We start from the raw sequence: 14,568 nt of genomic DNA, 5'->3' as shown, positions 1-14,568 counted from the left end.
CAGTACTTCAAAAATCTTTTAAAAGTTAACCCTGCTTAGTCTCAGGCCAAAGGAAATTTTGTGTTTAGTTTTGAGTTTATACTGCAAATTGCTCTTTTCTACAATGAAATGACAGTACTTGGAAATGAAGCTATATTTTTGGTTTGAATATTCTGATGTTTTACCTTCTGTTAACCATTCACGATGCATTCTGAAAAGACCTATGTAAAGTCATGATGGTCTTGCATGGTAATTTTCAGTTTGTAACTTGCTTCCATTAAAGCGATGTTGACTGAGCATGGCACATCTCTGACAGCTTTTGGAAGCCATAAAGCTTTGGTGGTGTAGCTGCTGTGAAGTCTAAAATGGGTTTCATGGTAATTCAGAAAAAATATTGTTGATATCTAAATTCTACTGGGTTTGAAAATGTGCAGTTCAGGCTAGTCACAAACCCAATGGACTGTGCCAGCTGAATATATGATTGCAATGACTTATGTAACTGAAATTGGATCTTCTAATACATCCACCTTCAGTATCATATCCCACACTGGAAGGTTTCTGTAGAGGGGACGATATGAACAGGTTGTAGAGTTTTTCAAGACCCAGAAATTGGGCACTGATAAATAGGTCGACATTAGGACAGCTGTGGATATTCTTACTACTTCATTTTAACAGCTGTCTTCAAACTGTGAGAGTCATTTGCTTTTCAACTGTGCTTAACTAATTATTAGGATTATTTTGTATGAGAATATGAACTTTTCTTGTCTTTCTTTAGAAATGTAGGATATTCTTTGCCAATTTTTAGTATACTTTAATATACTTTTTAATGTACTTTGTACAATGAATAGCTTAGTTACTTATATTTGCATTTTGATTATAGTATTCTTCTAATCATAATATTGCCTTACTGCGCTGCTAATGTAGATCCCTCTTTAGTTGCACTTATACTTAACGTGTAATATACATATTAATTATTGAGCAGCAGTTGTAATATAAGGTTTAAGAATGTTTAGCGTAGTCTTCAGATCCTGTCATTGCCATATGAGAAACACAAAATGGGTGCTCAGTGTTAAAAAGATCCTTATGTCAAGTGTTGAAGTAAAAAGCTTGTATAGATCACTTGTTAATGAAAGGAAGAACCTTCCTGTAAGTAAATTATGTTCTGTCCATTTCTCTCCCTTTGCATGGAGTAAAAAAACTTTACTGGTAGATTTTCTATCATTTCCTGGGTTATTTACGGCCTTATTTTTTACATTATTAGGCCTCTGAGTCTCCATCAGCATCTTTTGTCATTCATTATTTGATTTCAGGCGAGTCAAAACACATTTCCTCAGCATTTCTTATAACAAAGTAATGGATGAAGTAAAAATGTTGTCTGCCTCATCGGGATAATCACAGGGAAATCTTTGTAGTCCTGTGCTGAACATACAGTTAATTCTTGCCATTAAAAGGTATAAAGGCAAGATCATACTACCTGTTTCTCATCAAAGAATATCCAAAGTAGTTGAAGTGGACACTGAGCATTTATGGGGTATCTTTGATGCACGTATGTTTGTGTGAAAGAACTTTGATGGAATATACTGCATTTAATTTATACACTTATTCTGCACTTAAATTTGAGGTGCCATAGTTAATAGGGAAAAAAAGTATTTTCCAGATTAGGTGTTTGCCCTCATTTAGCCAGCATCTTTCTGCAGTGCTTCTGTCCAGAGTAGTCATGAGGAATTTAGGCAATTACTTTAGAAGGGCTACTTCATTAAGCATCTTCAGTGAAAGTGCAAGTTGAATGAATAAATCAGGGAGGCTGCATCCTGGCTATAGAGAATGTCAGCAGATCAAAGATTTGTAGAATTGACAGGTATTCGTTTGATAAGATATGAGGTTTGTGGTCCACTTTGGCTGTTTTTTTATAGCTCTGTTTTCTAACTTGTCCCCATCTAGGCACCAGTTGGTTTTAAAATCTGATTATATGACCTTTGACTTGCTCTAATTCCTCCAAATGTTTTTAAACTGCTCTTTTTTATTATGCTGGCTTCCTCTTTCATAGGGCTGAACTAAGCATCATGATTTATGCAGAAAAATGTGAATGATTGCCATTGCCTGAGATGCTACTTGAGTATGCAGCCACTTAGACTTTGCAAATATCAGGGAGAATCTTGTGAAGCACCTAAAAATCTGCTCTCAGCACAACCAGCACAGAATTCATATCTAAAGGGACATGAGAAAATCATGCATGTGGCATGATAGTTTTTGCTAGTCAGTTACAAAAGGTAAAGAGCAGTGATTTTTATCTTCCTATTTGAGTCCCTGCACTGAGCCAAATACAAAATTTTAACTGCTAAAGTATTCATTTTACGCTGTTTGTTTTCCATTACAGAACTCTGTGTGCGTGTTTAGCAAGACAATAATGAGGCTAATCTCATCAGCAGTGTATCTAGCTCTTGAATTCTTAGCATCATTCAGTAAATATCCTGGGCCACGCTTAAGTCCAGATAAATGAAGGGCTAAGAGATGATATTGCTGGCTAGTTGAGTCTTTTTTCCCCACATCCCAAGAACACCAAGTACCCAGGTGAAGCTTCCCACCTTTGTGCATAGTTGCCTGGGGTATATAAGGTCTAGCATGGCTGGAGCAGTGGCACAGGATGCAACAGCCTCTGAAATGCCTTTTCTTTACCATTTGTTTCTGAAGCTTTCCACTTCCCTGAAATCACAATCTCAAAGCCAAGAGAAATTTGAGACGTGATCTGTGTTACCAAAAAAACGTCTAAACCTCATTATCAATAAAGTCCTGGATTACTCTTTGGTCTAATGCGCATGACAAAGAGATGTGAAGATCATTATAAGGTAGCTATGTTAGCAAGGAAAAATAAGTACAGGGGCTTAGAAAATGAATTCTCATCTCTTTCTGACATCGTTGTTTATAAGCAGAAGACTTGTAAAATATGTGGAGAAGAGAGCAAGTACACGTTCTAGATACATTCAGGACAGAACCTGAAGTAGTTTCAGGATTTTCATTTTTTTCTGCAAGGCAGTGGTATTGCAGAGAACTAAGAAGGGTAAAATCTTCACATTGCTCTATATGCAACAGAACAGGAGGTTAGGGTGAAGTATGTAATCAAGCAGAAGTATGAACAAGACTATATATGGCTAAACAAGGTTTTCATATATGTCCAAAGTATTCTGGTCCTTGCAAGAATGCTCTTTGGACAAGGTACAGTTTGTATCCAATATACTAAGTTTAAGATGAGCCCGTTTACCATTAATGATGTTAAAATGAGGTGGCAGAATAGCTAAATCAGAGGAATCTGAACATTTAGCAGGTGTTCTAATTAGCAATGGAATAATTTGTGAGATATTTGCTAGCCAGAGCAATGCAAGGAAACAGGCAAAAGCAATTGCTGTGTGCAAGGCTTCTGAAAATTACCTTCCAAACAGAACTATTAGCGAGAAAATAAAAATGAGTAAATAAATGAAAAAGCGTAACAAAACAGAAACAGAGTCTGTAAGATGAGACTTTTTTCCAGAAAAGGGGAAGGCTTTTGCAAGACTATACAAAAGTGTAATTATAGGAACAAAATATGATAAAAAGAACCATTTTCCAAAGACATATCGCTCTTGGTACCAACTCCAAAGGAGCATAAAATGAAAATTTTTTTTTGGTGAACATAATGACAGGTGAACATAATGTACAAAGGTGTGACCAAGTAACAGAATTGCCTTATTTTCTTACTGTAATTTCAACCCATTTTACCTATTGTTTAGAATCTGATATTTCAAATGGAGATTTTTCACCACTGGGGTGTGACCGTTTGGGAAAAAATCATAGCACTAATATATGAGAAGCATTTATTGGATGTTAAAAGAAAACTATTCTTATTTGAGGAAGGGAGCACATGGAAAAGCCACATATCAAGACATCTATGGAAAAATTTGGTCTCTCTTTTCAGTCCACTCCTGCTCTTTCTTTTCTACATTCTTTTCCAGCTCCTCTTCACCTTGTTATTCTCTTCTCTCTTTCTTTGAGGCAAGATAAAAAATTTTCTATGAGTGGCAAAGAATGAAGAGAATGCTTATCTCCTGCAAGAGCTGGTTAACAAAAAAAAAATCCTTCTTTTAGGACTTACTTGCACCAGATTAGGTCCTCTGACAGCAACACTTCCCTTTTCCCCCTTTCTATTTTGAAGGCCCAAAAGATGCATTGATGCCACAAATTCCTCCCAAGAGCTAAGCTGCTGTACAATGTACCAGTAAGTTCTATTAGCACTTCCCTCCAAACAAAATTAGTCTAAGGTAAAAGAATAATTAAGCAATACTGTTGATGATGCTGGCTGGATCATCTATTTCTTAGCCAAAGTGATATCACAATCGCAGTAAAGCACATTTTTAGGTAGAAAACCATATTCTCTTCAATGGGAGATGTATCCTTTAACGTGAGGACAGTATTAGATCCATTACTCTGCAGTTATGATTATGTTGGTAGATTTTTTTCCATGAGCTAATGTACTGTTAATAAGGTGCCAATTACCAATGCAAGCAAATAGGGCAAAGAATAACGTTTATAATTGCTGTAGTTATCACCTCAGTGCAGTTATCTACAACTGTTGAAATAAATCATTTCAGATTTTAAAGCTATCTTTAGAGCATTCATGTTGTTTTGTTTTTTTTTTTATTATAGTTGCCTTTTAAAATCATCATTAAATTTTTAAGCAGTGAGTGAGAAAAAAGCTAGTCACTTTCATTTGTGGACAGAGAGAAATCAATCTGCATTAAATAACAAGTAAGAGGTTTTTTTTGCGTAGGTCTTAAGTAAACATAGTGAAATGCTTCTCTTCTCATTCCCTACTTCTGCTTCAATCTATCCCAATGGGTCCCTTGTGAAAACACAATAATCTATGAAATTGCTACATCCCTTAAGATTTTTGTTTTTTATTTTAAACTAACTGAATTGGATCTTTGCTCTTTGTGCCATCTAATTATGCTTAATAAGTGTGTATGATCATGAAAACTAAGGTAGTATCATTTTTAGTAGGGGAACCTGCTGATTCTCATAGTTAAAAACATGCATGTTTGCTAAGTTAGACCAAACACTGGACAGATATGGGAATGGATCTCTGAGAAACCTCTTCCTCCCAAATGTTGAGAAGTTTGGATTTAGAAGTGTAGTTTGCTTGCCGATGAAGAAGCATTCATAAAGCTTGCTTACAAGAAAAAGAGCTCAGATGGCTTCTGTGGAAGTATGTGATTTGTCATCCATAGCGCGGTACTGCAGAAGGGCGCATTTCTGGACTTCATTAGCCCCCTCATCTGACTGAGGCTATGTTGACAGAGGCATCCAGATTAGGCCTAAAAGGAGTTTACTAAGTAGCATCAGAGGAAGCTGAATTCTAGCAAAGTGTATCTGGAAGCAGCTGGTTATGGATAAGGTATAAAGGGCTGCTCGTCGCCTGCCTCTAATTGTGTTGTGTGTCCTCTCCTAAACACCTTCATCTTCAGTAATTAAATCTACAACACTCCCTCCATGTCTGTTGTGTAAACTCTTGAGTACTAGCTGATAGCGACAGTTTGTCTTTCAGATCACACTTTCTCCTGACTTTGAATGTGTATCTCATACTCCTGGAAAGCAGAGCCTTCCCAGAATCCAGCTATGTCTTTCAAATATATAGCCCTGTCACAAGCATCAGCTTCCTGGCAGATACTTAACTGAACCCATCCTTCCTTTCTTGCCTGCTTCCCCCATATTTTCAGCTTTGCTGCTGCTTCCATTAACTCCTTCTTGCATGTTCTGAGCATACAAATTTTCCTAAGGCTAGGAAAGAGAGAAGAGCTTCTTTGTTGTATCATTCCTTTCTCTTTTGTTGTTGTACAAGTGGGGTCTGCCTGTATTATATGTGAACACAAAGTATGAAGAATCAGCAGTAAAATAAACAAACTAATTTCACAGAGGGGGCAAATTTGCCTGAAAAAATGAAAGAGGGTTTTTTCCCCCGTCTCCCATTTATACTATTTTTAGGGGATACATTTCCATGTAAATTATTGTGGATAGAAACTAGTTTTTCCAGTTGTCTGTGTCCTTTCTGACATGACCTCCATCCTGCTATCTTCTTTCCATCTCCACTTCTTTCCTGAAACAGGCCCATTCTCACAGAAAAGAAGGTGAAACAAAAAAAAATCCAGCATTGATTTCAGACCAATAGTAATATCAGGGAAATCAAACTTAGAGGAAGCATGCGCTAATAGACACAGATAGATCAATGGCTATATGCAAGTTGTTACTTTTCCATCAGTGCTGATTCCTGTAGCAAATATGCATTAGGGCTATGTGACTGTTTTTCAGCTGCTACCTTGTAATTGCATATGCCTCTCTTTCAGCCTGGAAATGTTTTGGGCCTTGACTTTAGCTAGTAACTCAGGCCTGAATTTCAGTGGGACTTGCACTCGTGATACTTCTGGATGTTACTTTCAGAGGCCATTTTTGCTAGCACTTCAGTGAATCCTTCAGCCCAAATCGCCTAGTTTCTATAGAAAGTGAGGCAGTAGGAACATGAAGAATGAGGTTTAAATATTTGTTATATCAGTTATAATATAATGGAATATATCAGTTATACTGTCAGTTATAAATGCTACGTTGGCAGATGTGGTAACATGAGTTCAATTATTGAACTAATGAAAGGGAAATAAAACAAAATCCACACAACCTTGCAGGTTACCAAGACTATTTCACTTTCTATTATAATAGATCCACCTCCAAAATAGTAAAAAGTACATTTATTACTTAGCAGTGTTTGCATCATGAGAATTAAAGTCTGCGGTACACTTTGAAAATGTATATATTTAAGCCTTTGAGTAAAATAAAGAAGGAACAAATCATCTGTATTAACTGGGATAGCCGTGAAATATATTTGGTGAAAGTAAACAGGAAGGATTACATGCATACTTCCCAGTGGGCTTCTAAAGAAATAACTTCTACAAAATGTGTTCTTGACTTGATTTTACAAGTGTCTTTAGTGCTAGTCTTACAAAAATCCAAACGGTCAAGATGCTTACTAAAATTGTTTGATATAGTAGCATATAAATCTAAATCCCATGGAAGATGTGAATACCTACAAAGTAACCATAGGGTCAAAGAATAGGATAATTTAAAGACAATTGAAGAAATTCATGGGAGGAGAAATGAAGATGCCAATACACCTTTTGGCTAAGAAGTTCCTAAGTCACAGACTGCCAGAACCGGGAAGGCTGTAACACAGCAGTGTCACTCGGGTGTCATGTTTGTCTTGTTTCCATGCCATTTCTGAAGCAGCCCTTACTGGCAGCTCTGGGATTGCCTGCTAGCCTTCTTGGGGCTTCGCCCTGCCTGCCTCCGTATGGATGTTCTTACGTAACCTAAAGCAACCTGACAGTGTAAATACACTTGATGCCAATTTGTTCAGAGTGAATGGCTGAATACCACAGGGTCAAGAATTTCAGGTAATTTACTGCCATTTGTCATGCTAGGGAAGTGAAAGGAAACAGACATTTCTATAGATAATAAACTCTCAAGTTGTGTTGTGGGCTGAACTGTAGAGGATGCATTTTCTTTTAGAAGCACCGAAGTCTCCAGGTCTGATATTTTCTGAAATGAAGCACTTAGAGGGCTAGAAGCAATTAGGTTGTATACAAGAAATACTGCTTATCACTGGAATAAGAACCATCATGAACTGGCATACTCGGTAGTCCATTCTGTAAGTTAAATGAATCCTAGGTGTGATACACTGTCCAAATAGATGTGTCATTATTCTGTAAGAAATGCTACATCCTTTAAATGAATTGAAAAGCGAAATCACCTGACACTGGGGCAGAACATAACAGCAGTTATTTAACAGGTTGAAACAACCCCAATTGAATCACTTGTGCTTATCTCCTTTGATGTAAGTATCCCAGCCACTGTAAGAGCAGATGTCAGTAACTGTGGATTAAGGGGACTATTATTAAAAGAGCATGATGGTCTCCTGAAATCAGTTGCTTACTGTTTAAATAAAATGAGTAATACTGAAAGTAGTCATTCTCAAGTTGAATTTGTCGCTTTTTAGTCAAAGAACCTTGGAAAAATACTGAAGGATAAGAGTCTCCTGAACTCGTTCTTGACCACATACTTCTCATGCCAGGATAAGTAGCTATGCTTGAATCATATGACAGCAGGTTTCTAAGATTACAGAGAATGTAATGGATTTTTGGTGGGCTGGATAGAGGGTGTGAAAAAAAAGCCAAGAAAACAGGAAGAAATTGTATTCAAGACTGATTAGAACATAATTTTTTTTCAGTGAAATTTGGAAAAAAATTAAAAATTCATTTTAGATAAACTTAAAATAATGTATGAACTCTTTTTTTTTTTAATTTCCAGGACTTTAAAAACATTTTACCTGCAATTATTATGGTAAAATCCTAATAAAAGAAAAAAAAAGCCTCAATGAAGTTAAAAGGTTTCATTTTTAAAATGTTCAGATGAAACGTTTCAGGGCTGAGATACTTAATTTCAAACATGTCAAATGAAATATGTTGACATTTACAAGATCCCCTCTCTCCCTAAACTAGTCTTTCCCCCAAACTATTAGTGAACTCAGTGTGGTTGAAGATAGGTTCATCTTCTCTGAAGCTATTTTTGCAGGAGTATGTCTCGCAGGTATATTCTTCTTTCTTACTGCAGATGCAATCCAGCTTCTTAAGAGCCTAATATTTTGCTGCACTCTGTGTGACCTTAATGAAGGAAAATTTTAGAATTCACCTGCAAGTTACCAAGAATAGAGACACCATCTACTGCCTGCTAAATCTGCAAATTGGCACTTAGAGCAATAAGATCTACAGCTTTAGCTGATGCGGGGAGTTTGATAGGGTGATGGTTTTGTTTCTACTGTAACACATGGCAAGCCCACCCTCGCACGTCCAATTAGGAGCCCGACTGTGTGGCAGCCTCTGTTGTAATCCTGGTACCACTTTCTGGGGAAGTGGTTGCTCTGCCTCTGCCAGCTGGTGAGAGTCATACCCGCCTTGGTGTGGCCAGGCGGCTGTTTGATGCTCCTTCCCTTATGAACTGAGGGCACGCATCCAATTCTCCAAAAAGAAACCAATTTGAGAAGGCTTCTAAGGTAGAAAGTAGAGCTTTCAGCTAGACGGAAACATTGTTCAGCTAGAAATGTCATCGGAGATCTCGGTTAGTGAGGGGCCAGGCTTGAGATTTCAGAGGATGTTGAGCTACAAAGCCAAAGCTTGCAGGCCCTGTAAAGCTTTGATTCTTGCATTGTCCCACTGCCTCCTCTGCCATAATCTGCCAGGCAAAAAAAAAATTAACCTTTAAATCAATCTCACAGATCATTGCAGCAGAACTGGCAGTGAAATTTGCTTGGCAGCAAGAGTTCTAAGAGCAAACAGTGGGGCTTTTAGTTATTATTTAGCTGGGTTGTTTATTTCTTTATTTACACTGATGGAGAATATGTGGATGTGGCATTTTGAATTAACACATAGTCATTTTCTAAAGATTAGAAAAGAAGGACATGTGGATATTTTTCATGCTGTGTTAGTAAGAGGGATAAATGAGGTCATGCACACCTTATAACAATGCCACAGTGGGGTAGAACCTTAAATAAGATGAAGAAGGTAGTTCTTCCTAGCGGGAAGGAAGTAGCACCATGACCAGAGAGGGTGTTTTGCAACACAAATGTCAAAATTTATCAGAACTCAAAACTACTGATAAGGTAGTTATATTAACTGGCTATTGCCATTGTTCTGCTTGTAATTTGCCTTGTTGTCTACATCTCCTTTATTAATTATTAGATGAATAGGAACTTAGTGGATTATGCATTAGAGTGCTCCCTAGTCGACTGGGATGGGCTTGCTGTAGTTTTCTAGATGGTCTGTTATTATGGTTAGGGCAGTAGGAGATTTGTTGTTGGACTTGTATTGGGAAATGTCGATGTCTAATAAAAAAGGAAATTAAATAGTGGGCAAGAAAATTAATTATGACTGTTAGTGCTAATTGATAAAACAAGACTTTCAGAAGCTATTTCAGCTGTAGACATCAGGTGATGCTTCATTAAATACCACAGCCTTTAGAAGTAGTATGATGGCATAATCACTTAAAAAATCCCATGCTGATTAAAAATTTGCTTTGCTGCGCTGTAGTGAGCTCACTTCAGAAATACAGTAGTTCAAATCACATTAGAGCTATTGTCATTTTAAAAATAATCTGTCCTTTTCATTTGTATACATCTGACTCCATATTTGTTTTTTTTAACATGCTGCTATTTTTCAGTTTATTCAGAGCATATGCAAAGCAGTGTATTTCTGTGTGTGCACCTCAAGTTACTTCAGTCTCTGCATAGCTGAAGAGATCTCCTTCTGATAGAACCAATTAGAATTTGTCTCCACCAGAAAAAAAAAAAGATTATGAAAACATAGTTTTGTCAGAATTATAGCTGTATTTTGGTGTGCCAGAAAACCCTTCAGTTGAATTGTATCACCAAAATGGCCAGGAAAGCAACAAATCAGAAATGTAGATATTCCAAATAGCCATAAATACATGAAAAAAAAAAACTATTTTACAGAATCTTTTTTATGAAATGGAATACTTATATATGTTTGAATTTCCAGACGGCTACCCTAAAGAGGAAATGATTTACAGATGGAGAAAAAATTCAGTCGAGGCTGCTGACCAGAAGTCTTGGAGACTCTATCAGTTTGACTTTATGGGTCTTAGAAACACTTCAGAAATTGTGAAGACCTCTGCAGGTAAGCATGACATAAATGGTATTGTTTCATTTGAAAAATTAAGCATTTCAAAATATGTTCTTCAAGTTTACTTTTGTTCAAGTTTAGTTTTACTGCAATGTGTTCATATGAAAACTTCTAAAGTGCAGACTCCAGAACTATTGACTTTATCTGATTTTGGAAAACTTCTTTTTTTCTCTACTCTCCTTGTAATTTAACAAACTGAGGAGTAACGTTGACATAACTCTTTGTAATATACTTGAAGTTACTACTTGATTCTTGTTCCTCATTTAATTGTATTAAGCCATCCTCCACTGAGACTTATGTTTTGATCATAAATTGAAAAGAAAGATTTTGAGCTGCAACAGTATTGATTACTGTTGCCTTAGCCAGAGCAGTGTGGTAGGGCTAACGAAGCTGGACACTTTCATGAGGAGTTAATTGTTCAGCTACAGGTTTAGTATTTTTCTTAGTATTTCAAAGGCACTGTCTCTCAGTTTATAAATGCCTTTGCCGTTGACCTTTCTAGCTGATTGTTATTAGAATCTAATGATATCTATTTTATTTCTTTAGAAGTCTTGTTCTTCACTGTAATAATAGCAACATAGGGGAAAAGATGTATAAATAGCATACATTATTTAAATTGAAAAGTTACACATTATGTGATATAAAAAGTACGTGAAGCACTTAATAGATAAATTGTCATAAAGTTCAAACAATAGGTAAACATTATACATGACTCTGAAGTAAAATTCCATGATTATTCTGTCTCTGAAGTAAGCTCCATGACCACAGACTGCTAGAAGCAATCTTCTGCTTTACTATTAACTGGTGGTGAATTTTTGAAAAATCCAATTTTTTTTTTGCAAGATTTATGCAGAGCTATGTTATTATTTCAGAAACACAGTGAATAAAAAAAAAAATTTACTAATCTCTGAAACTGCTGCTGTTGGGTTATGGCCCACCCACTAACATTAGTGATGTAATCTGAGGACTGGATGGCAATTTTTTTAGTAAAGTGCCTCTAAAGCTTTAGTGAGTCTTTTGGGTTTGTAGCTGATCAGAGGAAAGTACTGCGAACAGAGCACATGGAAAAGTTCTCTTTTGTTATGGATACAAATCCTTGTAGTCTGTAAGTTTCTCAGGAATGCAAGTTTCTAAGGAATGCCCATGAAAATTTGTTCACCTGAGTTAAACATAAGTTGAACCAGGAGTTGGTGGATAAAAGTAAAGTAGAAAATACCAAATTAATCAAGTATCTGTGTATGCAGGCATGCCACTCATCAGGAAGGATGGCAAGAATATGAGAGAAAATCCTGCTCTTCCTACTGTGCTCATATCCTGAGTGCTGCCACCTTGATTTTTTGTCAAAAACTGCTAAATACATGCGCAAGAAGAATTACGCAGTCAGCCATACTGAGATGCTGACAGTGTCCCTGTAAAATAGATCAATTAACCTCTTCCTTTGCATAGGACAAAACCAGCTCTATGGATGTCTTTTTGAAGTTGGTAAATGGTTAATGAGGATCAAGGAGAGAAAATATTTCCTGTGCTCTTTTTAGTATGTGCCAAGTTCCTATTAAGATGAGTTAGCTGACAGTATGCTTTTCCTCCTGTTGCCATTACTGCTTCTATCCACCTATGTCTGTGAGTGCAAAACCTAACAGCATCATTAAAGTATAGCTACTGAAGCCAGCAAGACATTTGTATTCTCCTAAAGGCATCCCAGTGGCAAATGGTTGTTGGCAAAACGGAGTTTATCCAAACAATGAATGGAAAAGCTATCAAGAGGCTGTGGAAATTACCTTAAAGAAACAACATAAAATGAATAGGTCAGACAGTCACTGGTGTTATTAGGTAGAAAAATGAGCTGTGCATATGGCCGCTTTATTCTGGCCAGCAGATGGCTGAGAAGGGGCTCTCTAGGAGTCAGCAAATATATTAAAGACGTGAAAAATAAAAACCTGAGTTTGTACATGAATGTGAATTTGCTTAGAACAGACCCTCTGACTGTATTTGTAGTATATTTTAAGGTACTTTCAAGGCCCGGTATACTGAACAACCACATTATTTACTGTCAAGAGCAAGCCTAGGGGCAGGGCAAAGGAAAACCAACAGGTGCATTGAAAAAGCTTAAGCAATCTCCATGCTGTAGAGCAAGGACTACCAAAATGGAGGGAATTATCTAAGATAATTCTGCTATCTCTTCCTGTGAGCACATAGGTATGTGTGAACAGGCAGGATAAAAGGGCAGCTGTGCTGTGGCACATGCCAAACTGTTAGCAGAAAGATAGCGCTATCCAAACAGTTTGAGAATTCCTGCCCTAGGGTGCACCGAAGGCTGTTGCTTCCCACATTGAGGACAATGTTTGATGAAGGGAGCCTGCCTCTGTTACCTACATGTGTCCCATCTCCTTTGCCACAGAGCTAAGGGCAGTCAAAAACAAGATGCTAGGTTCTGTCATGGCAGGTCTGTGGCGTATCTACTCAAAAGCTACAGGGACGGGGAGACTGCCCCTAAGACACTCTGGGTATGAATATGGGCGCCAACGTCTAGGAACATGCCACCTCCAGGCTGCTCCCCAAACTGGCTATTTCCCAGCAGCTAGCCTCAAGTTGGGTATGGAGCCTCTCTGAGCCACCTGGGAGTCCATAAAGGCCCACCAGCCTCAATCCTTTTGCAGACTTTGGACAGAGAGAAAGAGCAGCATTATTTAGAGTGCTACACAGGGAATAATTCAGAGTAATGAGATGGAGTAAAGCAGAGAAAAGCCGGCAGAATATCAACAGAAGCTTCCTGACAAAGGGAAGTACTAAACTATCATCTGTTCATCCCAAGGGAAATTATGGAAACTACCATTATACAGGACATTTAAAAGTAGACTAGACAAAGTATGAGAAAATGTACTGGAGGGAACAGTCCTGCACTAGCAGGAGATAGATTCAATAACCTAATGTCTTTTTTACTTCTAATATATACCTTTCTGCTGTTTTATGACACTATTACCTCTCACTAAAGTGTGTGTTCATCTGTAATATGAGAGCTGCCACGGTGTTACCTCCCTGTATGCTATTCAAATATGCCTTTTTTAGCTCCTTTTCGGCGGTATTTCAGTTATAATGAAGACAGCTCACACTGACCACACAGTAACACGCTGCTGTTCTTCCGGCATGTGCGTAAACCATTTCTGGGTAGTCATTTTCACCATGAAATGGCCAGATTATGTACACAGCAGAGTTCTGCTATTTGATATTCTTTCAGTCTTTCCAAATCTTTTTTTAGGTATCTAAATAACCTTTATACTAATCTAAGGCAATTTCAGAAGCATACAAGTAGGAAGCCAGCTGTCGCAAAGCCAGTATTTCTGGATCTAAGCAATATGAGAACATCTCCTACTTTATGCAAGTGGTGACTTGTTCTCTCAAGAAGGCTAACCTCTGTTAAAATAATCTAGCAGCCAAAGAAAGTTTTTTGTAGCCATCAGGAAGAGGTAGTCAACTTTTTCTTTGGAGCACTTTTTAAATTTCATGCCAAAAACATAACTAGATAAATATCTATTATATATGGTAAGAACATGAAATACACAGCAGAGGTCATGTGCTGGTTTTGAGGTCATGTGCTTTTCAGTTTCAGTCTGTAGCCTAAGTAAGCTCTTGCTCTCAGGTGATATCAAACTAATTCACAAGTAGGGAAGAAATGGCATATTGCCATCTAGCATGATACTAGGTGCCACTTTTCTTGCTATAATGTCAAGTAAGGCTGAAAAAGGTAATTAACATAGAGGGAATGCTCCTAAGCTGCCTGGGATTGAGCTGTGAAAAATAGAGGAACTGCATATGAGGTAAA

The 14,568-nt window shown here is 37.4% G+C and overlaps 1 protein-coding gene across 5 annotated transcripts in view; it reads left to right on the top strand.

Annotated features, from left to right (window-relative positions):
- GABRG3 (gamma-aminobutyric acid type A receptor subunit gamma3) overlaps window positions 1–14,568 on the top strand; it is a 342,277-nt gene that overhangs the window by 262,126 nt on the left and 65,583 nt on the right. For all 5 annotated transcript variants that reach the window (XM_009666387.2, XM_009666383.2, XM_068923174.1 and 2 more), the window contains one exon: window positions 10,605–10,742. In XM_009666387.2, the coding sequence (XP_009664682.1) occupies window positions 10,605–10,742 (138 nt within the window). The remainder of the gene's footprint in view (window positions 1–10,604; window positions 10,743–14,568) is intronic.

This window comes from Struthio camelus, chromosome 1 (genome assembly GCF_040807025.1).
Source record: "Struthio camelus isolate bStrCam1 chromosome 1, bStrCam1.hap1, whole genome shotgun sequence".
NCBI lineage: Eukaryota > Metazoa > Chordata > Aves > Struthioniformes > Struthionidae > Struthio > Struthio camelus.
The sequence above is the reverse complement of the archived record's forward strand: the minus strand, read 5'-3'. Positions and strand labels throughout refer to the sequence as shown.